We start from the raw sequence: 26,667 nt of genomic DNA on the forward strand, positions 1-26,667 counted from the left end.
CCCGCACTATTAGCTAAGCTTCAACCTCTGTCCCATCATCGTAATGTTGGATTTCTGTACTTGTCTTACACATACTTTAATAGAATGCGTTCTAACGAATTCATAGCATTTGTACGTTCCTCAATATACATACTCCTGACTAACCTGACAAGCTTCAAAATCCTATCTCTTCACTATTGAGGTCCCGAGGTGCAGGAAAATCTTCTAAAATAATAGTTTCTTCCTATCGGACTGCTAGACTTTGGAATTCACTTCCTATTTTTTGCTTCCCTAACCTTAAAAAGTTTAAATGTACTGTAAACAGACATCTCACTGCTCAACTCCCCACAGTCCTCTATTCAACACGATCCCAAATAGTAGCCCCTTACGTCCAAGTTGTAATATGCCTAGTTTAAGGTGAAAATAAATAAATAAAAATATGATACGGTCAAGCGATTTCCTTTCATATATCAGACTCTTGTTTGAAATAAGATTTACATTAAAAATGCAAATTGAATAGAAATACGCTAACGTTTTCTATATAAATCTCTCTCTCTCTCTCTCTTTCTCTCTCTCTCTCTCTTTCTCTCATCTCAACATAGCCCCCAGTGGTTTCCTGATAATTAGATTTTATACAATTTTTGATGCTATAACCATAACATTAATGAAATATGTATTTACATTGCACATTAAACACAAAACCTCCATCTGAAAAACGCGCACAGTCTAAAAGTTCGTTTTTTCTTTCTTGGTTGATGTTTGGCATTAACATTACAGGGTCCAGTCAATAATAGGAAACAAATATTTCAATAGTTGAAGGTTGAGGCATGAAACTTCTTGCATTAATCTGCTTCCTGGGGCAATGCTAGGGTACAGGTCAGTTAGTATATACTTTTTTTTCCCCCTTTATCTAAGATCGATGGTTCGGATAGAGAGAAAGATATGTACATCGAGATTAGCCTACTGGAAACCGTTTGTTATGACAAAAAATGAAGCAGTAAATATGGAAATTATTGAATTACAGAGGATAAAATAAATATACATATTAAAAATAAATAAAAAAATATATATAAAGAAAAATAATTACTATTAAAACTCAGAAATGTTTTATTAATAAGATACCAGATTAACCAAGTCCATAGGCCTCAACAGTTGTGATGCCAAAACGACTGGATAGAATTGCCATTTTTCCTTTAAAAAGGGGAAATTATCGAACTTTGAATGCTACCTGCGAGGACACATTGTTAACTAGTAATTTGGTTAGATCTACAATTTAAATGAGATCGGTCACTGGAGACATAGATTAATTTTTTTTTTTTTTCTCTGGCAGATACATTCTATTTTAGTGGCAGTGTTAATGGATATCTCTGGATTTGCAGGTCCTCGTGCAATGAATTGTTCCGATTGTAGTAGAATTGCATTTCAGTTACAAAAATGAATCTTACCAAATGAAGTGGCTGTCTGTCATAACCTATCTATCGAGTATAACTGCAGTTTAAAATTTAAAAAAAAACAATCAATAAATATATTTATTATTTCACCGTTAAAGCATTGCTTTTCTTCTTTAATCTAATACGTTATGCAAACGAAACGATGCCGTTTTGAATCTGTTCCATGAAGAATGGAGATGCTGTCAAAATGTCTTTCATGCACAAAAAAAAAAACTTTTAAAATCTGATTAAAAATAACCAATTTAAATACAACTTCTGTTTTCTGTGCGTAATTTTCAAAGAAATCGAAAAGAAGCTACTTAAATAAAGACGCATTAAAGTACTAAGAGAGAGAGAAGGGGGGGCATAAATTTTAGCCAAATCTTTTGAAGAAATGCTATACTCCTTCAGCTCTCCCTTTTAAATTATTAAGAAAAGAAGCGATTTTTCTTATTGTATTTATTGTTTGGGAAAAATTAAATTCTTTATTTGAAGTAGATGTGTAAATTTACAGATTCTTTCAGTTGACAAAAACATATATATATATATATATATATATATATATATATATATTAGCAAAAGTACCCGTCCTTGACTGGGTTCAAAAACAGCCTACAGAAAATGGACTCTGATTTATGAACGTATGATAGGTTATGAAAAGGAAGGGTTGTAAAGAGATAGCTTCGAATTCGGGGGTATCAAAACCAAAGCAAAATATGATGAAAGTAAAAATAAAATAGATAAACCCCAGAATTTATTATACCATACCTGTTCACACTGAAACACTTATCACAATATTCTGTCGATCTATATTAAAAAACCTTGTTAAACTTTGTGACATATTTACATTCTATGGAGGTCAGGCGTGAACGAACACCCCATAATTGTATTATACCATATTTCTTCCAACTGAAACATAATTATCAAAGTATACCTACGCAGATAGATAATAAAAGTCTTTATTAAAGTTTGTGCCTATTTCCATTCCATGGAGGCCAGGCGCGAACGCAGACCCCACAATTTTATTATACCATCCCTATTTAAGTTAAAACATACTTATCAAAGTATTCTTATGTACATCTATATCAAAAACACTTGTAAACGTTTTTTCTTTTAATTATTCAATTTTTTATTTCCATACTTTGTGGACCAGGCGCGAACGCAGACCCCACAATTTTAATTAACCACCGTTCTGCTCGATCAAACATACCCATTCCTGTGTCTCGATACATCTTCTATCATTTTATATAATCAGTTTTTTAAAATAGTCAACCATATAGGAGCCTATTCGTAACCAGACACATACACACACATTCAGCTTTATATATTATAGATATATATTGTTTTCATTTGCCATATTGGAAGAAGAAACACCTTCCGATACAATGCTAAAATGATGTGAATTTCGGTTGCAAAAAAGGAGGAGGAAGAATTATGAAAATAATTAAGGTTTTTAAAACAGCAGCTGCTACAGATGCACAGGATCATGTAATTATACGAAAAAGATGTAAAAAGAAATTTGACTAGATCTGTGGAGAAACGAATTGCAATACAAAGATATACATTTGGCACGTATCTAATACGTGCAGTAGAGTGAGATTTCCCCTAATTCACTAGCCAGAATAACTTCATAAACGAAAGGTACATAAAAAATTCTGTTTCGTTATTCATTTTATGATAAATTGATCAATGTCAAGCAAAAACAATTTACTTTTATTACCTTTGGCGGTTAATAAAGAGAGAGAAAAAAAATAAAGAGAGAGGAATATGACTAAAGAGACACTATAAAATGGAAGTTGTAGTTCAAACAAGATACAATAAGAAAGTGTGAGAATGATAGAAAGAAAGAGATATTTAATTGGTGCATATGTTGAAAATTATAGCTAATTAGAACAATTAAAATGAACTTTTATAAAACCCAAATAAATCCCAAAATCAAGGAAATTTTTAACATTTTGTATGATTAATACACACACGCACACACACACATATATATATATAATAGAATTAGCATTAGAGAAACAAACGTTGATTAATTCAAATTTAGATTATATATAAGTTAAAAGAAAAAGGCAATCAAAAATTTAATTATAAATTCATTTCAACCCAATAATGTCTTTTCAAATGCACAAGCTGGTTGAGAGTTGACACATAAATTCAAAATCGTACCATTCTACGATTTAATAACAATTTTGAAACAAAACTTTTTTTTACACACTTTTTCTAGAGGAGTCAAAATGAACAAAGGTAATCCATAATGATTACTCGAATATTCATTTTGGAGAAAAATTAAGAAAGATGGCACATGAGTGATCATAGCTCTCAAATAATGAAATGTCAGACACAAAGTCCAATAACAGTCAACTCAGTTCAAAGAAACAACAGAACTTTATAATCTTTGATTGTTTTCTATGTTATACAGGCTGTCATCTGGTATTTCAGTGTTTTTGCTTCATTTTTGGTCGATGAAGTTCATAAAATATTTTGGTTTTCTGCCTTTAGCTTTTTTTGGGCCTCGTTATTAGTTTCGTTTTGTTGGGAGGGGGCACGTAGAGGGGCGAAAGATGCCGTGATGGTATGAAGGTGGGAGTAAGTCTGAATGGAATTCTTTCTGAAGAAAAACATCTTGCTGCCCATATCTCTACATAGTACCCCAGTAGTTGTTGCCCCTGTTAGTAGCCCCCTACACCAAAGTGGCAATGTGCCTTGTATGGGGTGAAAATGTAATTAAAAAAAGAAAAAACTATTTAAAATGGTAAGAAGCAGATAAAAAAAAAATAAAAAATTTCTGAAGAGTGACCACTAGGGCTGTGACAAGCATATTCTTTTACAAAAGAATATTCTTTGCATATATTTCGTTAGAGAATATTCTTTTAACAAAAAGCATATTCTTTTTTTTTAAAGAATATTCCTTTAAAAAAAAGCCTATTCTCTTAAAAAAAAGAATATGCAAAATATTTATGGAATAAGTTTGGCGAAAATATGCTGAAATAAATATTTGCATACGAGTCTTAATTTTACGAAGTTTTCTTTTTTATATAAATTAAATTAAACATGGTAAAACCTTCGTAGTTGTGAATTTACAATAACCTTTGGTTCCTAATGAGAGCCATTCTATTAGAGGATTATATTAGGGACGAAATATCCGCGTATCCTTTTTGTCCTAGGTCTCCAGGGCCGATATATCGGCCCCGTAGTGTCCAAAGGATTGTAACTACAATTTGTATCGAAAAAATAGCCAGGTTTAAATATGGTCCAGTAATCTCCTACGATTGGAACGAGTATTTTTTTTTCATTATAAGACTATTTTAGCGGACAACCAAAGAAGCTTTAATTTTGATAATTTAAAGACTAATTTAATCATAAAATGCAATAAATAAAATATTTAAGTTCGATAGAGTGTTCAATTGTTCACAGTATATAAACAGTATATACATTAATGAGTAGGGCAATGTCAAGAATATTCTTTAATAAAAAACAATTCTTTACATATATTGGGTTAGAGAATATTCTTTTGATAAAAAGCATATTCCTTAAAAAAAAAGAATATGCTTTTTAAAAAAGAATATGCAAAATATTTATGGAATAAGTTTTGTTTTGCCAAAAATATGCTGAAAGAAAATATTTGGATAAGAGTTTTTAATTTATTCATTTTTTTAGATGAATTAAACGTGGTATAACTCTAACAGATGTGAATTTACATAAAAAAGGGTCTAAAATTTGGTCTGTTGAAAAAGAGTGATATTATAGGCATATATATAAATATGTACAGACATCTCGTCCTTGTAGATACTCAAAGCGTGTTAGTATCCAGGACGAATTTACAAGATCTAAAAAAAACTAAACAAAAAATGCCGAAAATAATTAGCACTCCTGCTGAACGGATGGCAAGATATGCCGATGAATTTGAAGATTACCAGTTAACTGGCAATTGCTTAACCTGCAAATACTGCAATATTCAGGTAGGAACAAACTTTAATACATAAAATTTGCAATATAGTTGACTAATAGATTGGCGTTGTTATAGTAGTTTTGTTTTTGAAATTCTATAACGGTAAATCTAGCTGTATTAAACTTTGATTGAACGTTGAAATTTACAATTTATTTTATCTACTTTTTACGTTAATTAATAAATGTTAATCGGCTTCAAATAACTTTTTCCACCCTTCCTTTAAATGTATATATTACCATTAAATAATTGATTTTTATTTTTACAGATCAAAAGTTGTAAAAAATCTTTAATAAAGCAGCATTTAAAAACCAACGCACATCTGGCAAAAAAGACCTACACGGCAACGTTAGGCAAAGTTCCTACTGCAGCAACTGATTTAGGAGCCAATACGAATAATTTATTCAACGCTAACTTATGCAAAGCGTTGATTGCAGCGGATATTCCGTTTCATAAACTGAGCAATAATGTGTTCAAAGACTTTCTTCATAGCTACATACATAGAAATATTCCAAATCAGACTACACTAAGAAAATATTACGTTAGTGAAGTGTACGAAGCAAAAGTGAAGTCACTCAGAGAAAAAGCTGCTGGAATGAAACTGTGGGTCTCGATTGATGAAACCACTGATGTAGAGCAGCGTTTTATCGCTTGCTTTGTGTTTGGCATTCTTGGGGTAGAAGAGGAACGCAGCAAGTGCTATTTGGGAAATATTGCATGTCTGCCAAAAGTTAATCATTCTACAATTACTGCTTTTTTTAATGATTCGTTGCAGTTTTTGTGGCCGCAGCAAGTCCTTTATAATAATGTGATCCTTGTAACCACTGATGCAGCTGCATATATGTCCAAATCTATGAATGCTCTTCAGGTTTTATACCCGAAAATGGTGCACGTTACTTGTTTGGCCCATGGCTTGCACAGGGTTGCGGAATTAGTCAGGCAGGCGCACCCAAAAGTAAATAAACTGATTTCAACTGTAAAAAGTATATTTTTAAAAGCACCCAATCGGATCGAAAAGTTCAGGGAACTAGCCCCAGGAGTGCCCCTTCCACCAAATCCCATTGTAACAAGATGGGGTACGTGGTTAGATGCAGCGCATTATTACGCTAAACATTTGCCCGAAATTACTCCTGTCATAATGTCTCTAGATTCAACAGAGGCCCAAAGTATATTGGAGTCCAAAAAACTGTTGGATGAGGAATCACTGCCATTTGATCTCGGCTTTATCGCCAACAGTTTTTCCATTTTAACAAAAAATATTGCAAAGTTGGAGACGAAAGGGCTGAGTCTTTCAAAATCTATTGAATTAATTAGAGAGGTCGAAATGACACTTGAGGAGATGGATGACTCCCAATTTCGTAAAAAGCTGAAGAATGTCATTTCAAAGAACAAAGGTTTTGCTACTTTAAAACGTCTCGATGCACTTATTAGTGGGAAGGCTTTTGAAAATGAAGGAAATTTGGATGACATAGATCATTTAAAAAATTTTAGTGCCGAAGAAATGGCCAGCTTGAAATATGCCCCAGTAGTCTCATGCGACGTGGAACGAGTTTTTTCCCAGTATAAGACCGTTTTAGCAGACAACCGCAGAAGTTTCAATTTTGAGAACTTAAAAACGCATTTAATTGTAAAATGCAATGAATAAAATATTTGTTTAAGCTTGATAGTGTTTAATTGTTAGAAGTATTTATAGCATAAAAATAAACGTTTTTTTCTATATATATTTTCTTGTGTTTTCGGCATTAACTGAAGCTTTTACAAAATCATCAATAGAATTTATAAAAAAACAAATAATTAACCCTTTCGACCCTAACATTGCAAAATTACCAACTACTCAACTATACCCGTTCTATTAAAATACTATAGTAAGGCCGAAATATCTGTAGGTCTTCTTTTACCTTAAATCCCCATGGCCGATATATCGGCCCATTGGAATCGAAAGGGTTAATATTGTTGCAAACGTAAATCTAAGGTACCTAGCATAAATATATTCGCTCGAAGTACAGTGAAAATATGCGATTTATAAAAATAAATATACGGTAGCCAAAGAGAATATTCCGTCTCAAAGCAGCATATTCTTTTTAAAAAGAATATTCCTATGCAAAAAAAGCATATTCTTTTTAAAAAAGAATATTCCCGGCATATAAAAAGAATATAGAGAATATTTGAAAGAGAATATTGTCACAGCCCTAGTGATCACACTCGAAACAGTAAACAACCACCACATATATTACAACAAAAATTCATTGATTCTAGAGAAATAAATAGAATTAAAAGTCTTCAGAAGAATTAGAAATTCAGAGAAGTTTCACTAAATTCCGTTGTATAATTTTAGAGAGAAATGGTACCGATGCCTTGTGAGTTCCGACGCCAAGGCGAAAGGTGAATGATAATGGCCATTTTGTCCAGTATTATTCTAGAAGCAAAATGCATACGTTAAATCAAGTGGAAAGACAAAGATAAAAATACTGGAAGCTAATAAAAGGAACTAAAATCTACGCTGCATGCTAAAACACCCTTATTTTTAAACAGCGAAATGAACAGCTTACCCTCAGCCGCCCGTACACACGTTTGTATAGATACATACACGTTGATGTCATATGTGGTCTTTGTTCATACTGTGTGGCGCTACACACATTTACATGTAAACATCGTCACAAGGAAACCAAGATAAGGAATAACTCAGCTCACTTTCCACTGAAATAACAGACATTTATTTCCAGGTACTTTCCCCAAATAACATCTTGTCTGTTGTTCAAACCTGTCCCTCTCGACCCATGTGTGTAAGACGTTTATCTCTGTTTTTTCTCTAACGTGATCATCAGTCTGCACACACATTCTCCTTTTTACAATTTTTTCCTTCTTCCTTGCTGTAACGTCACCTTGCACATGGCTCAGTCATTTGCATATAGCTGCCATATGTGCATCCATGCTCAGTTACAATACTGTGTGACTAGTATTACTACTGCTTGTTTCAACGTCCCATGTATCGCACATTAATCAAACACAAACATTAATTTACGGCTAATTTCATACACATCGACTCCCTCTACGAATATATAAAATACAAATGAACTTACAATGAATGTCGATGCCTCAGTTCAGTATTAAGAGACAATGGGCACCTCTGTAAGAATAGCTGGGCATGTAATTGTGAGGCAAGGGTTGTGCAATCCCCAACCACACCTTCTTTGGATCGACACTGCTTGGGTCCAGTGGCAAGGAGAGGCCCAAGACTGGAAGCACTGTGGAGATAAGTGGAGAGTATACACAGCGCCTGAAATTCCAAAGTGGTCACCCATTTTAGCACTTACCAGTTTCAACATTGCTTAACTTTGATGATCTGATGGAAACCGGTGTGTCAACATGATTATATCAGATATACTATGAATGTCTGCATATGCAAAATGAATTTTACCAGCAAACTATTAAGGTTTGAAATGCTTTAGCGAAGAGTGGGAGAAGACTTATGATCGATAATTTTGTGGGTCAGTTATGTCTACGATCGATCAATGCTTCCGTTCAGTCTCGAAAGACAAAGGATACCTCCTGCAAGGGCAGCTGTGCATGTAATTGTGTGGCAAGGGTTGTGCAATTCCCAACCACATCTCTCCTAAATCGAAACTGTTTGAGTCCAGTGGCAAGGACAAGTTCAGAACGACTGGAAACAATGCCGAGATAAGCAGAGAGCACATATAGCACCTGAAAGTCTCAAATGGTCACCCATTTAGTACTGGCTAGATTTAACGTTGCTTAACTTAGGTGATCCAGCAGGAACCGGTGTGTCAACGTGATTATGTCGTACATAGTTATTTCAACAGAGTTCTTGAAAACTTGTACCAGTGGCAATTTTTCCAGCTATCAAAAAAGTAAGAATATTCAAAGCATATATATATATATATATAAAGTGGCCTGGCAAGATCACAGGGGAGACAACCAAAGCAGCAAAACTGAAGCTGTCTGCCAGGACACTATATATACAAACGTAGGCAAATTTGGCAATATTTTATTGGTTTGAAAATATAGGTTTTTTTTTACCAATTGTCATAAAATTTTAACCATAAAATAGTATTATAATCTTCAAAAAGCTTGCAAATTTTCATGTAGTTTCGTCCCATAGAACCAAAGATATGAACATTTCAGTATCCAATTTGGTTATAAATAAATAAATATATATATATATATATATATACATACAGGGTGACCCAAAACAACGGGCCCCAACTCTAATTAGGCCCCATTTCTTAGTGTTTTGTCCGAATTAAATGAAACTTCGGTCATAACCAGTTTATTATATTCAAAACATCACATCAAAACGCTAGGGTCTTTGGCCTTTGTTTCTCCATTCTACAGCATATGTTCTAGATGGCCTCCATTTAGCTTATTTTTTTTGGTCACCCTGTATATATATATATATATATATATATATATATATATATATATATATATATATATATACACAATGCCACGCAAAAGTATTGGATACATTACATTTTTCTTCATAACTTTAATTAGGGTCCAAGATTTTACCTAAAATTTGGTCAGTACATTCCTATTACTATTCTAACTAATATTTGGGGTAGTAATTACAAAATCAAAATTTAGAAAGTTTATATTTTAGGAAAAATATAAATTAACAAACGCAAAAGTATTGGATACATTGATTTAATATTTGGTTGCATAGCCTTTGTTATGTTCAACAACTTCCAGTCGCTTTCTATAGTTGCACACATGTTTTTTTGCAAAGATTTGCAAGTATTTTGTGCCATTCTTCTTTGCAGAACTCTTCTAGTTGTTGAATATTTTGTGGATTCCTTTGTGAACATTGATCTTCAATATTTTCCACAAATGTTCAAATAAGAACGTCAATTTCGTTATTTTTAAGCCATTCTTCGGTTAGTTTGACAGTACGCTTGAGATCATTGTCGTTCTGAAACACAAAATTGCTATTATGTCCCAACAAATCAGCAGATTTCCGGAGGTTTTTCTCCAGAATATCCCTGTATAAACACCCATTCATTCTGCCATTGATGATTTCTAATCCACCAGTACCGTTGGATGAAAAACACCACCCTTACCAAACTTAACCCTCATATATATATAATGTTTGGAGAGGACAGGGCCAGCTTAGTAAAATATTTCTTTACTACTATAGAATGGAAAATATCTGGTCCACATGGGCTGCAAGGTTTTTATGATATCCAAGTTGTGTGAAAGGATACTGGTGAGATCATCTAGTGTGGTTTTAATCTGTATTGGGAAATTAGGGAGAGCGGTTTGTAGAATTCAAGGTGAAGTCTAAGTTAAACCATGCAATAAAAAAAATGGTATTTTAATTAAATAGACTGAAAATTTAAATTCCATAAATATTTTTTAGTTTAATTTTTAATTCTTAAATTTGCATTTTACCAACTATTCCTAAATCATTCAAAGATTTTATCAAAGAGCGAACGAAGAATTATGGGGTAATAATTTTGCAAGTTAGTTCTATTATCAGAATTCTTGAACACTAGTACCACAGAAGCAATTTGTCATCTATCAGGAAAGCAAGATTCAACAAGGCATTTGTTATAGGTTTTAAATATGACAGGTATCAGTTCATTATATTATTTCTCTATTAAGACAGAAAGAAAAAAAAATTGATTTATACGAGTCGAAGATGTCAAGTTTTTTTTTATGATATGCAAGATACGGGGAAGGGTGATGATCAAATCATCTAGATTGGTTTCCATCCATAGTAGGAAATTGAGAAGAAAGTGATTTATGGAGTTCAAGGTTGACTTTAAGGTAAACTGCTGGGCAAGCAGTTCAGGCCACAGAAGTGATGTCATGTTGATTGGATAGTTAATTGTTGATTGTCCATATTTATATTTGGGAAAAGATAAGTCAATGAAGAAATATATGTATTAACAAAATTGATATTTCAATAAAATCGACAAAAAATTTAAATCCCATGAATCGTTTGTCCATTGTTTCTTAAAATATCAAGTTCCTCATTTCTGTGACTAGATACTTTTTCTAGTTGTGTCAGTATATGTACTTTTACCTGCAGTTTTTTATGTGTTTTTTTTAACACCACTTATGAAGGCTCAGAGGCCATTCGAGAATAAGGGTTAAACAGTGAACAGGGATCCTCTTGTCTTAATGCTATATTTTTTTTTCAGCTAACTTATAACAATTAAAACAGTGGAATGTTTGCTGCGTAATCAAGATAACAAGTTCATAGACTGACGTGAATGATTGGGGATTGTGGGGGTTTACTATGGAATTTCCACGTTGGAACAAAAGCTTCTATGCTTGCTTTATCTTATTCAGTTACATTATGTGTACTGTTTATACAAGCCACGGGCAGTGTTGTCAAGTATAGGTCCAAAAATGAGGCTAACTGGTCCTCACAATCTGGGAGTCAGGTAAAAAATAATGAGAGTTTTATTTATATTTTTAATCTTAATTCACTATTTTAGTTAACATATCTGCAATTTTTTTTTCTGAGACAAACATGTATTTAAGGCTTGTATCGATTCTTTCCCCACTCTTTCCCATTAAAAATAAAAGCCAACTGTGAGCAGGAGAATTTAGAATCATTTAATACCACCTGATTAACAAATAAGTTTGGCAAGACCCTGGCCAGAGAAATTTTAAATAAATAAATCTGTGAATTGTGAAAAAAAAGGCTGTTGTTGATGATTTTTACTAAGCACTTTATTCATTGCCGCACAGGTTCAATCCTCACCACAAATAAAATAAGTTCTGTTCCAAATACTGTGATTCACAAGTTCGACAGAAAAATTCCCAAGTTTGACAAGATACATTTGAAAAACACACAAAATGAAAACAGTGGCCCAAATATGCATTATCTATCTCATCATCTTCAAAATTCAGAAAGAAAATTCTTAAATTCTGATAATTAGATTTAGAGTTGAGCACAAACATAAACATCTAGACATAACACAACTTACACATTAGATAAATGTGTATCGAATCACACGCTCATAACATTACTAATACATGAGGTTGGATGTAAGCAAAGCACAGACTGTTTTCAATTAGTTATTCCATTATAATGCGAGTTCGCCTATCCAATCTACATAATAGCATTTGGTAGATTAAATTGGTGCCAAGACAGCAATGAGTGAGTCGTGCTCTGACACAAGATCGTGACGAGGAAATCGGCATGTCATACTGAATGGCCTCTCAATCAAGCATAAACATTGCAGTTATGTATTCCATTACACGGCAGAACAAAGTGCAGCAGAGGTTATTTCTTTTAGATTAAAAAGAATAAAATAAAAACATATATATATATATATATATATATATTATACATAAATACATACCTTCTACAATTACATAAATGCAACTTTGCCTCTGTGTGTGTGAGCGAGTTCCTTATAGACTCCGAAACGGCTGACCAGATTTTCTTTAAAATTTACAGAAGTTTAATGTATCAGTCTGGGAGTGATCTTAGTTAAGTTTTGTCTAAGAATACCCCCAATAATTACCGATAATCGAAAACGTTATTTTAATTCATCTATCATCAGTAAAGTCATTTTTTTTTCATGTTGTCACTTAGCAACAATAATAGAACAATGGGCCATGAAAATTCTGCTGTGGGTAAGTTGATAGCGTTTTTTTGTTTGTTTTTTTGCATGACGTGGTCTGTAGGTTCAAACTCCGCACATAAATTTCTTAATTTTTTTTTTCATTAACTGCAAAGAATAAGACTTGGAAATTTGCATGTTTTTGTTTGTTTGTTTGGTTTGGATTTTTTTTTTGCATGACGTGGTCTGTAGGCTCAAACCCCACATGTAAATTTCTTAATGTGTTTTTTGTTTTCATTAATTGGAAAGAATTTATATAAAATAATTTTATTTAAAAAAACAGTGAGTTCTCTAGAGTGCAATGTAGATTAAAATATATTTTGAACTAAGTTACTGCATATTACGATATTTTGAAAGTAAAAAATAATAGTATTCGGGTGTCATCAGCTAGAATCGAAACCAAAATCAAAACTGTAGCATTCAAAGCTGGTGACGTTACCAATGTACCAACGTTACACACATATGAACAGATTAAAAATGAATGTACAAAATGTATAACGATTTTTTAAATTTTGACTCCTTTTTGGCCCCTTAAAAACTATTTTAACTGGGTAAAGACCCATAAAAGAACAGTCCATAAAAAATCCAATCATTTGAGGCCCCTAGTTTCAGCAGAGATGTAATTTGAAAATATGGAGACAGACAGACATAGTGAGTTTTATAAATTAGATTTATTTTTTAATAATATTTTTATATATATATATATATATATATATATATATATATATGATGATTGCAACGTCTTGTCAGACGAGTGCCACTACCTCAGACACTGAAAGTCCATGAGCCCGAAAATGACTTTTTTAGTCCTGCCAGTGAATTCACACGCTCCAGCAGATATGACACTGAAGACGGTCATTGGTATACATACATATACATACACACATACAAACATATATACAAATGCATACACATACACACATATATACATGCATACAAAATGCATAATACACATACATACATATACACGCACATATATACACACACATATACAAATACAAGCACACATATACATACATACACATATATACACACAGAGATATGCATACATATACACACTCATGTACATATATAAACATACATATAGATACATATAATGATGATAGATCAATTATTACATGCTTCCAGCATTTCAGGCCTACACGTGCCATAACTTTTCCATCGCCACATTTGTTTTATAGACAAATGCCTAAGGGAGTATCTATACAAAGATGATGTTACAGAGTTTTAGCTTTGTATGGCAGCTAAATCTCTCTCTCGGTTCAAAATGTTGAGATCCAGGAACAAGCAGGAGCAAGAAACCCAGCAACAAGTCAAACTGCAGGCCAGTTTATATGGATATTAGTCTGCCACTTCATGTTTTTTTTTTAAATCAGATTTGCTTCTCTTAGAGGGGTTGCCTTCACCACGGCTTATGGGAGCCTTCTCAACCCCACATACACATGGAAATAAACACACACATGCATACATACAGATGCACGCAAACATACATATGCATGTACACACACACATGCAAACATACACACATAGAAGCACATATATATATATATATATACATACACACACACACACGTACACATACATGTAAAATACACATAAAGGAGCGTTCCATACATACATCATATTCATAAATCCTCAATGATCATGACGACGATGATGGTGATGGGTACGAGTAAATGAGTTTGACATGAATAAAAAAAGAAAAAGAAGAGACAGTCATTCGTTGAAGTGTTTGTACACTTTTACAAATGAATGGACGTAGGAATCAGACGAAAACAAAATCCAAGCGATCAGCGTTTAAAGCGGCTGGACATTTTTTTGTTTAAATAAAATGTTTGTTTATAAGACTCACACTTCTGCTGTAGATAATGATGATGATGATGACAAATTTCACACATTATTTTACAAATAAATGGACGTAGGAATTAGAGGAAAACAAAACCCAACAGATCAGTATTTAAAACACTTGGACTTTTTTTTATTTTAAATAAAATGTTTGTTTATAAGACTCACACTTCTGCTGTAGATAATAATGATGATGATGACAAATCTTTCACATTTTACAAATAAATGGACGTGGGAATCAGACGAAAACAAAAATCCAACTGATCAGTATTACAAACGCCTGGACTTTTTTTTTAAATAAAATGTTTGTTTATAAGATACACACTTCTGCTGTAGATAATGATGAGATGGCAAGTCCCACCATTATTTTACAAATAAATGGACGTCGGAATCTCTCTGATGAGAAGGAAAATATTTCTTCGAAACTCCACGGATTAAGGACTATCCATTTATCTAGTGTTTCCTTTTCAGATTAAATATGTTTTTAACTCATTTCAAAGTGTTTTTTTAACATTTTATTAACTGTTTGTTCATATATATATATATATATATATATAGGTTATTGTTTTCCAGAGGTAAAGTAACCAATGAAGTATAATAAGGTTAACACAAGAGTGATTAATACTAAAGTAGAACAGGGTATACTCTTTATTTGTTTTTACATAAGCAGTAAGATGTTGCTACACAGTCATGAGCATGTTTTGGTCAGCCAGTTACTAGTAACTAGAGACCTCTTCAGGCGATACAGCTTATAAGAAAGTAAAATTTGCAACGAAAATATCAGGTCTTCCTCGTTACAGGGAGTTAACATCAGGCAGTTCCATCAAATGTTGTGAAAAATAAGATTTGGTTGTATGTAAATAAGACCCAATAAGGGTGCGGATTTGAGTGTGTTGAGATATAGGAATAAATGGGAAAGGATAAGGGGTTAAAGATTTAGATAGAGGTCATGAAAGACTAGTGTGTGATGGCTGCCCAAAATCTTACACATACTAGTGTGTACAGGTTCAATCAGTAGGGGGATATGAATTTGACATATCTATTCTAAAAGGCGTTTTTAGATTTAATTAGGGTTATTCAGTTATAAAAATGCTTTTAATTTGACTAGAATTTTTATGTGGTTAGAAAATGTACAACTTACCTTGCCTTCTTGTATATCCCCACCCCACCAATATCATCCCTAGATACATTAGTATTTCCATTGCAAACTTTGCTTTTGTATAAGCTGTATCACCTGAAGAAGTCTCTAATTACTAGTAACTAGCTAACCGAAACATGCTCACGACTGTGTAGCAACAAATTACTGCTTATGTAAAAATAAATAAAGAGTTTATATATATATATATAAGTAAAGATGGTCACACACTTTTTGAACACACTTATGTTTGAATAAAATTTAAATGAGAAATTTGAAAACTTGAAGTGCCAGATAAATGAGAAAATCATTTCTTTTTTTTATTATTTACTTTTTTTTCTTCAAAGTCCAATATTTCGCTAATAAATAGCCTCTTCAGCGTAGGAAGTCCAGTCCATGATTATTTTTTCTTTTTCTTCATTTTGGTGTCATGATGGAGGCAATGCCCCGGAATAGAAGAAAGGAGAAATGTATGAGCCTTTTCCGGTGGGTCCACGTATGTTATGCTCCAGTTTCGATTGCCAACATTGCCCTGCTTTTTATTGAAACCAACCGAGAGCTCTTTTTAGTATCCTCGCCATTCCCTTAAGTACAATTGTCTAGATCTCTTTTGCACTTGGTTCACCAGGAATATTAGTTAGGTAGGACTTCAGGTTCTTCTTCATAAGCCCTGTAGCACCTATGATAACTGGTATGATTGATATCTCCCTAAGATTCCAGTTTCTTTTCATATTATGCATGAGATCTTGATATTTGGTCTGTTTTTCCCTTTCAGCTCTGTTCAGACTTTCATCATTAAGAACACTCACTTCAATCAAGGTTGCAACTCTCTCTGACTTATTCCTATATCTCAACATACTCAAATCCGCACCCTTATTGGATCTTATTTACATGCAACTAAATCTTATTTTTCACAACATTTGATGGAACCTCCTGATATTAACTCCCTGTAACGTGTATGTATGTGAAAAAAGACACAAGAAAAAATAAATTAAAAACTAATTATCAAAAATAAGAACTTTACCGGTTTTGCTTGAATGGAGTCAGTAAAGCTCTTGTTTTTGATGGGTTATCCCTGTGTTTAATTTGTTTTTCCTTTTGTCTTTTTTCACACATTCTCTGCAACATTTTATTTTATGATCTGGTATCCAAACCACTAAATTTGGTGAAGGTGATGACTTATCAACAATACTGAACAACCATGATAAAAATGACCGTTTTGTTTTTTTTTATAAATTATGGAAAACAGCTGACAATCCATAATAGAATATTATTATTTGTACTCTCTTGGAGTTCTCACAGAGAGATTACTCATTGATAACTGGTGGTGTTCCCTGGAGTCTGGACTACAACAAATCTCCCCAGATTTCCAGTACAGTTCGCCTCTTTTGATCACCTTTGCAAATTACATTGCATTATCGCAACTGTCGTTTGCCATTCATTTGTTGCTGGCATCGACCATTGGTCTTCACTGGAACTTGAGTAGCAGCTAGCACCTCCAGGATCCCATTTCTCTTCACACTCATCCAGTGGAAGTCTGAACAGTGTGTATTCACTCTTAGACTATTTTGTGTGGTACCAACCATTTTTTTTCACTTGTGTTCAGATGCAACGATTTTATGGCCTGCTTGAAAAATATATAAATTTGATATTTTATGTTAATTGCTAATTTTCCAGATTATTTATGCATTTTGATCTGAATTTGTACAGTTTTATATGCATCTGGAAAATGTTCTGCTCTTGTTTCCAATTGCTGTCTGCTACTCAGATGTATACATCCAGCCTATAATGAATGGAAATACTGCACACTTTGCCTAAAGCAGAGGTCTCCAAATATTTCGAATGGAGTGGGGGCATATTGCTGACCTTTTAAAACTACACGAGTTAAAAATTTAAAAAACTAACCTGGACGTGTTTTATACTGTTTTGCTAATTAGTTTTGCTTTTTATTGAAACTGATTCTCCCAAACCTCATTCTTTTAATCATTTTCTGAACAAAAAGAAAAACCAGCACACTATTTTCACACATTTCCATTCTTTTTAATTTTTCTTGAATATTTTTACGTTTTCCATAAGAGCTCCATTGGCTGAATTAATGACTTTAAGAGACCGAGCCTGACCTGTGGGCCATAGTTTTGAGACCCCTGGCTTAAAGTAATTACATTCACCAAACAAATTCCTAAGCAAACTATGAAACTCATATATAAACGTGAAAATAAACAAATAAGCCGCATATAAAACAATATTTCAAAAGACTAAAATTTAAATTAAAAAAAAATTCCCACTTAATTATTCCCTTTGATTGAGTAACTCAACAAGAGAATACAAATTCATGGGAAAAAATTTGCAATATGATTTCTCAATTGATTGAGATTGTCGGACTGACTCCCTCATCTTGGTTGTTATCGTCACAACGTTTCGGCCGTTTTGCCCTCCAGCCTTCATCAGGTGTTTTGTATCGAACTGGGGAACCGTTTGTTAGGAGTCTCGAACCCAACCCTTTATTATTATTACGGGGGTACCATGTTCGGACTCCAGCTAGGCTCCTAGTGACATATGGCCAAGTAGTCCTAGATGGTGTATCAAAGTTTACAGTTACCCAAAGGTGCTGAGTTCAATCCTGAACGAAGGCAGTAAAAAGTAACATTCAAAACAGAGGATCAGCAACTATGTCCCAGAGCCTAGCTGGAGTCCGAACACGGTACCCCCGTAATAATAATAAAGGGTTGGGTTCGAGACTCCTAACAAACGGTTCCCCAGTTTGATACAAAACACCTGATGAAGGCCGGAGGGCAAAACGGCCGAAACGTTGTGACGATAACAACCAAGATGAGGGAGTCAGTCCGACAATCTCAATCAATGAAAACACCTCATCTCAAAAATAGAGACAATTACTATGATTTCTCAAACTTAGTTGAACAAAAATTGTTTTTTCTTTGCAAATGAAATGTATATGTAAAAAAAATCGAAAATGTAAAACAAAAAAATATGTAAAAAGTAAAACTGAATAAAAACAAATTTATATGTAAAAAAATCAGAAATTAAAACAAAAACTATGTAAAAAGTAAAACAGAATAAAAACCAATAAAATTCAAATTAAAAAAGATTTTTTCCATTCAATTATTGCCTTTAATTCAGTAACTCAACAAGAGAATTCCAATATTTGGAAAACATTTTGCAATATGATTCCTTAGACTTTGTTGAAATAAAAAAAAATTTTCTTTGCAAATTGAACTTAAGTAAAAAAAAAAAGTCAAAACTTCAAATAAAAATATACAAAAAATAAAATGGAATAAAAACAAAATTCATATGTAAAAACAATGGAAAAGTCCAAAGAAAAATAAATCCCCCCCCCCCAAAAAAAACAGGAATAAAAACTAGAAAACTTTACTTACATTCATCCCTGAAGCGAGGTTCAGCATTCGGTCCAACGCGGGCAAATGTCCGAATAACTTCAATTTGTAATAGGTGTTGATCCCTGTAGATGGGGTCATCAAGAAATGTTTGTAGTTGCATGTAAACCCTGTCCAACATCTGAAATATGGACAAATATTTTAAATTATATCAAAAGGAAAAAACATAAATTTTTATAAGACGACCATGATTTTCTATTATAAATAAAAAAAAAAATAGAAGCAAAAAGATTTCATATAATTGTAGAAAGAATTTTATTTCCAGACTTGCGGGAAAAAACGAACACATGCATATCTAAGGCAATAACTTATCTTTAGAAAATTATCTCCAGTTTGTAGTGGAATGGAGACATAAATGAATGGTAACATTTAATGCTACTAAGACAAAACTCCTTTCCTTTGACAATTATAAGAAACCTTTTAAGTCTCCAATCGTCATGGCTAATACCACCCTATCTCTGACATGCACAATATTTGTATACATGACTGGTAGCTACAAACAACAAATTGACTACACATCGGAAACTCTTTTTTTTTTTTTTTTTTTTTGCCTCAAGACCTATATGGATTGGCTACCCACCGAAAACTCTTTGAAAATTGAAAATAGCTTTTAATTCAAAACTGTTGTTCAAGCATTGCTATTCTTTGACTATTTATCATTGTATCATGAAAACACACTTTCAAGCAATGTAAACACATGAAGCTTGTTGGAGTGAGGAAAGGATCTGCACAGTATCATTCTCACTGACCGACTGCCACCGCGATTTACAAAGATAAGCATATTTATATCATTTGAAGCAATAATCACCACAGGTTTTACATAATTTTTTTTCCGGTCCTTATGCAGAATACGAATTGCACTATCGAGCAAGTTGCATGAACTGCCGGAAGTTGACTAAACGCTTACCCAATTAAATCGCAGCAGCCAACTACTGGCAAATGATATCTTTTGTTTATTAGATTGTTAAGTACAAGATAGTTAATAAGATCCCCGTACCCATGTTAAGAATGGCTTTCTAAGTAATAAAGTATTTCAGCACCGTCTGTAAACTGCAAAAGTACCTTTTTTTCCTGAAATTACTGTAGCGTGTTTTGGCTATCATTTTCGATAAAAACAAACAAAAACAATAAAAAACATATACATTAAGTTTTTGTTCAGCACCTTCTGGCGATTAACGTAACATGCTCGGAATATGTCGATGATAACGCAGTTCATATTCGACATAAATACCGATTTTTGATTCTCCAAGAGGCCTGCTTTAAACAAAGACTGAGGGAACATTTCTTTTTTAGTCGTTTCACTAACCCTGACACAAACTCAAACTCGAGTATGTCTCAGCACATATACATACTATACTGTTGTGGTCTTGTAATAATCAAGAGAACCATAGTTTGTATTTTTTTTTAATTCAATTTTCACCCCAAACAAGGTACAGTGCCACTTTGAAGTAGGGGACTACTATCGGGAACATAAGTTGCAGGGATATTATGAAGGGAGATGAGCAGCAAGATGTCTGTTCACATTACACTTGAACTTCTGCATGTCAGTACAGTTGGGAAAACAGAATCCCGGAAGAAAGTTCCAAAGTCTAGCAGTTCTGGGGGAGAAACTATTGGAGTAGAAGGTTTCCTTACTTCTAGGGATCTCTACTGTGAAGGGGTGTGATTTAGCTGCTTGTCAGGTTTGTCAGGGGTATTCACATCGAGGGGGTAAAAGTGCTTGTAGTTCGTCAGAGCATTCACCATTAAAGTACTTGTAGAACAGGCAGAGGGATGCAACATTTTGTCGATGAGACAGAGGCTGAAGCCTAGATGACAGTTCAGGACCTATCAGTTTGGCGACTCTCTTTTGAAACAGGAGTGAGAGACAAGTAGCAGATGCACCAGTCCAAATGTGGCAACAGTACTCCATAATGTAATTTAAAATAAAAGTGTCTTAACAAAAGCATGTCACAGTTGTCCACGTCATGATTCTGTGGCCATCACTCCCATGAATCGTTGCCACAACTTTTAGATATGACTGTATGTATTGTCTCTGGAGGAGTCCAACCATTCCTAAAATGGATAGATCAGTATACATACATACATCATTGCAGACTGTTTTGTATAAATACATAATCTTTTCAATGCCTCACAGTTTTTTTTTACATACATACATAAACGTTTCTTTATTTCATTGATTTTACCTTTTAACCCAAGAATATAGGGATAGACTTTTTTGCATAGATACATAAATGCATAATAACTTCTTTTATAGATTCTAACCTTTAAACCAAGAATATAATATTTATTTACAGAATGATTTTCTCCTCACTTCAGAGGAATTTTTTATCCTTTTTACCAAATCTTAGCTTTCATGAATAATTTAAATCTTTAGAAAACCACAAAAATCGCTGTGACCTTAAATTAACAAAGATAGTCCAAAGGCTGAATTCGTTCCAAATAAATTTTTATTTCATAAAATCAAAATAGAATTCAACTCGATAACGTTAAACATTTATAGAAAAAAATTTTAAATCATCAATGACAAACTAATTATAGTTTTGAAACGATAAAAAAGAAGTATATTATTTTGGTAAGATTATTTATATAGAATTGAGTTTTTACAAAATTAGAGATATACTACAAGGTACAGCATTATGTGCTATATTTACATATACGGCGTGTTCAAAATAAATCTGACACTTTGTTGGAAAGGAAACAAAAACCTCCTATAAAGGCTAACGATTTATATATTTTTCAAAATTCAAAGAGTATTTCCTAGGTGATCTTTTGTCAAATCTAGCCCTCGCGAAAATGCTGCCCCACACCTTTACCATGACCTCCAACTAGGACCTAAATCACACAGCCTTTATAGTCTCCTTCGAGAGATGTTTCAACGCTAGTTTGATTATGGCGATCAGTTCATCGTTGGTTGTTGTTGAACATCATTCATGAATTTATTTCGAATGAATTAGATGATTTCGTTTTCTTATTATTCATAATATTCTAATAAAAATTCTTTCGAGAAAGACGTTGGATACTTAGACTATATATATATATATATATATATATATATATATATATATATATATATATATATATATATATATATATGGTATGGCATAATCACATTGACACACCGATTCCGGCCAGATCACCGAAGTTAAGCAACGTTGAGCATGGCTAATACCAGATGGGTGACCATTTTGGAATTTTAGGCACTGTATGTGCTCTCTGCTCATCTCGGCATTGTTTCCAGTCGTCCTGTACCTCAACTTGCCACTGGTATGCAACAATGTTGTCTCAGGAGAGATGTGGTTGGAGACTGTGCAACTCTTGCCACAGAAATTTCACGCACAGGCACCCTTACAGTGGGTATCCATAGTCTGCCAAGACTGAAGGAAGCCACACACCACACATATATATATTAGCATGGCGACTCGACTTTTCTCGGGATTGAATGATGATTAACGAATGTTTCGCACTCCCATATTTTGTTGTCATCTAAAATCGGTGAAATCACTTATTTTTAACCAAATCGATTGATTGCCTATTCTTGTTGGGGACCCATCGCAGGGTACATGGAGGAAGCTCACCTGCCTCTTGCCAAGATTCATTTCACAAGACATTGTCGTCTGCATTGCACTGTAGAGAAATTATTGTTGATTTTATAAAAATATTTTTAAATATAATGACTTGAATCAAACTTTAAACTGAGAAAGTTAAGCATTATTGTGCTCTAAACAGAAACATTCATTTTGAACACGTTTTATTAAAATTTCTGTTGATTGTGTATGTCGAGCTTTTTGGCTTGCATCGTAATAAATTTAATCAAATGCACTTGTAAGTTGTTAACTTCAATCCAAATCCCCTGTTCCTTATTTTATTGGATTATTTCGATTATCGATAATTATCGAAGACATTCTGATATGAAACCTACCTAAACTTATTGTGACCAGATGGGGCCCAGACAACGCCGGGAGGATCTTGCTAGTGGAGACAGTTGGCCTCCTAGGTGGTCCGTTTAACACAAATTCTGATATTTCGCATGGTTGAATCTAATGATGAAGATGATAATAATGATGAAAAAAAAGGAATGTTAACAGATAATCAAAATGATCTCCCCCTCCCCACAAAAAATGGATAGTCAAAGGGTGCCTAAGCATGAAATGGAAGTCATAAAAATAATTCCCAAGCAGGATAGGTTGGCACTGCTGTTAATTAACAGACCACCAAAGAAGATGAGATAATCGGTTGTCAAGTGGCCAGAGTAATTGGAAATTGACCATGAAAACCACTTGAAGGACAAAGGCAAGAAAATTGGTTATTGCAAGACAGACTGGTGATCATAAAAACCAACTTAAGGTACACGACAGCTGATAGTGAAACTATAAAAATCGCCAATCCACTGGGGCATGGATATTTATTGCTTTTACCGAAATAATAATTCAGTTTTGCTATGGTCACCAGCGAATTCAAATAAGGAGAGGAAACCCTTTTTTCTTTCCCTTCATAATTTTAGAGGTCGTTTTTTTATTTATTTATTTATTTTATGCGTCAGGGCGTTCAGAGGTTAGTGGAAAATACTTGGACCCCCCCCCCCCACCTTTAGAAATCGGAACGTTACTAGACCCAGAAAGAGGACGGCTTCTAATTGGTTGACGGCCATTTGGGAACGTATTGGAGGAGGCGGAGTTACATCTGACCGATTCTAATATAACGTTTAGCAACGACATCTGAACAACACACTGCCACGCGTCTTCGGCAACCCCTCCCCCAATTGCAACCTGGTTTAGACATGCTTCTATTTTCTTTTTCTAAGTTGAACTTTTTTCCGAAGTGTAAACTGAGGATAACAGACGAAGAAGTTTGTTAGCGAACGCCAGCCCCTAAAAACTGTATGAGTGATTAACGCATTTGTGTCTATACTATTTGTAACGGCAACAATTATTTTACGCTATGAAAAAAGTTAATCCTTGACTTCTTTTCTTTGTTTGGAAAACGCTGTTGCTTGGAAGTGCAGTCTATTTTCAGATCGGCCCTGTTGACAATTTGGAAGCCGGACCAAGATTGGAGACAAATGAGCGAACCACGGCGACGGGAACAAATCCCACCACTAGGCGGAGACAAAAGATGATGCCACAGGGATTACAGCCAGTTGCACCTTTCTTCCAAGCCTATGCAGCTGTATCGGCCCTGTAGGGGTTACATTACTGCCATGTATATGAAATTCCTTCCTGTAAAATTTTATAAAAACCGGCCCAGTCGTTTTCGAGTCCATAAGGGATAAACTCACAGACACACGTGAAGGTTGACGATATCTCTAAGTGAAAGAGTTTCTGTGAAATGAAATAGATTCGAGCTTAGCACACCCAGATTGTCAGTTAAGGTCGTTAATCAATTAGCCACCTTTACCTTCCTGGTCTTGTTTTGTTGTTTTCCTTCTCAACCCTACCTTACAACAACACTTAGCAGTTTATGATGTCGCAATTAGGCGAGTTAGAGGCAGATGTCAGGACTGGTGAAGCTGTGAAAGTTCTCAGGGAGCCACTACTGGGTTTTCAAAAGTACGGTCCAATAAACTTGTAAATTATATGGACAAAATTCTAAGATTGAATGAGATAAAGGTCAGACCCTACTGGATTATCTCAACTACTTTTTATAACCTGAAAACAATACTTGCCAAGTGTTGAAAAAGGTCAACAATTTGATTTAAAGTGTGATAAACCATTTTGACATTGTCATTGTTGTCTTCAAACATATTTCATATATGTTTCTAGCCAGCATAAGTAAAAAGAAAAAAAAAAATGAAATAATGTTTCCGAACTTGTTTTTTGGATAAAATTGAGTTTCCTTTTAAACGGCAAATAGAATTGTATATCGTTCCTTCAAAAATGAATTTTAATAGCTTGAGAAAATTTGAATTGTTTTTCTTCATTGATCTTCATAATTTTCCATCTTTTTATTTCCAGTTTATCTTAATCTTGGATATTTTTTCTTTGATAAAAGTCTGTAGTGATTGCATGTTTAGTCTAATGGATATCATCACATACTATGGACTCGGCTATGCCGAGTTTAAATCTTATCATACATGCTATTCGAAAAGATGGCTGGCTAGCGGTTCTTTTTGATTATTGTGCAGAGATGGCAGCATCTTCTGCATTGTTGGGTCTCCTTCCAATTGATTGGTTTGCTGCATGCATGGCTGATTTCACAATGGATTTCCAGCTGGGTCTGTTCATGTAAAAATTATCCAGGCACTAATGCTGTCTTTGATAACGTTGCACTAAATCTTTTGGAGTCTGCCAGGTCATCACGACCATCACAAATAGTTACATTGCATGCTTCGAGATTCCAATCTGATTGTTTAACATAGCTGTATCATTACAGATTTCTAATCAGGCCCTCAATGTCCCAAATGTTTAGTCTAGAACGTTAATTCCATCGGTTCTATGGATAAAATATTCAAGTGATCAAATAAAATTTTTGACAATGGGTTTTGTTTTTTAGCATTAAATAACCCTGAAGAGGATTGATATGATGTATAGTTGAAAAACGAAACCAACATGAAAGTCTGAAATACAGTTCTCTGAAGATAAATCTATCAAAACATTTTTTGTCGCTTAACGGCATTTTTTTTAAAGAATTGTGTACTTAATATCTGTGCATGAAAAACCCCAGAACCCTTTTACCAAACTAGATTCAAACAACAAACCAGCACGATCTTATATATATCTATAATATAAAACTGTATGTGTGTGTGTGTCTGGTCACGAATAGGCTCTTATATGGTTGACTATTTTAAAAAACTGATTACATATAATGATAGAAGATGTACCGAGACACAGGAATGGGTATGTTTGATCGAGCAGAACGGTGGTTAATTAAAATTGTGGGGTCTGCATTCGCGCCTGGTCCACAAAGTATGGAAATAAAAAATTTAAAAATTAAAAAAAAAAAAAACGCTTACAATTTTTTTTGATATAGATGTACATAAGAATACTTTGATAAGTATGTTTTAACTTAAATAGGGATGGTATAATAAAATTGTGGGGTTTGCGTTCGTGCTTGGCCTTCATAGACTGGAAATAGGTACAAACTTTAATAAAGACTTTTCATATCTATCTGTGTAAGTATACTTTGATAATTATGTTTCAGTTTGAAGAAATATGGTATAATAAAATTATGGGGTGTTCGTTTGCACCTGACCTCCATAGAATGGAAATATGTCACAAAGCTTAACAAGTTTTTTTTTAATATAGATCCACAGAATATTGTGATAAGTGTTTCAGTGTGAACAGATATGGTATAATAAATTATGGGGTTTATCTAT

At 33.7% G+C, this 26,667-nt stretch overlaps 1 protein-coding gene across 6 annotated transcripts in view; it reads right to left on the reverse strand.

The window, feature by feature from the left end:
* The window catches only part of LOC145284444 (RAB11-binding protein RELCH homolog), a 2,006,047-nt gene that overhangs the window by 625,576 nt on the left and 1,353,804 nt on the right, over positions 1–26,667 (reverse strand). For all 6 annotated transcript variants that reach the window (XM_080133263.1, XM_080133262.1, XM_080133261.1 and 3 more), the window contains one exon: positions 19,335–19,473. In XM_080133263.1, the coding sequence (XP_079989389.1) occupies positions 19,335–19,473 (139 nt within the window). The remainder of the gene's footprint in view (positions 1–19,334; positions 19,474–26,667) is intronic.

Source organism: Euprymna scolopes, chromosome 9 (genome assembly GCF_053919585.1).
Source record: "Euprymna scolopes isolate OS-2025 chromosome 9, ASM5391958v1, whole genome shotgun sequence".
Lineage (NCBI taxonomy): Eukaryota > Metazoa > Mollusca > Cephalopoda > Sepiida > Sepiolidae > Euprymna > Euprymna scolopes.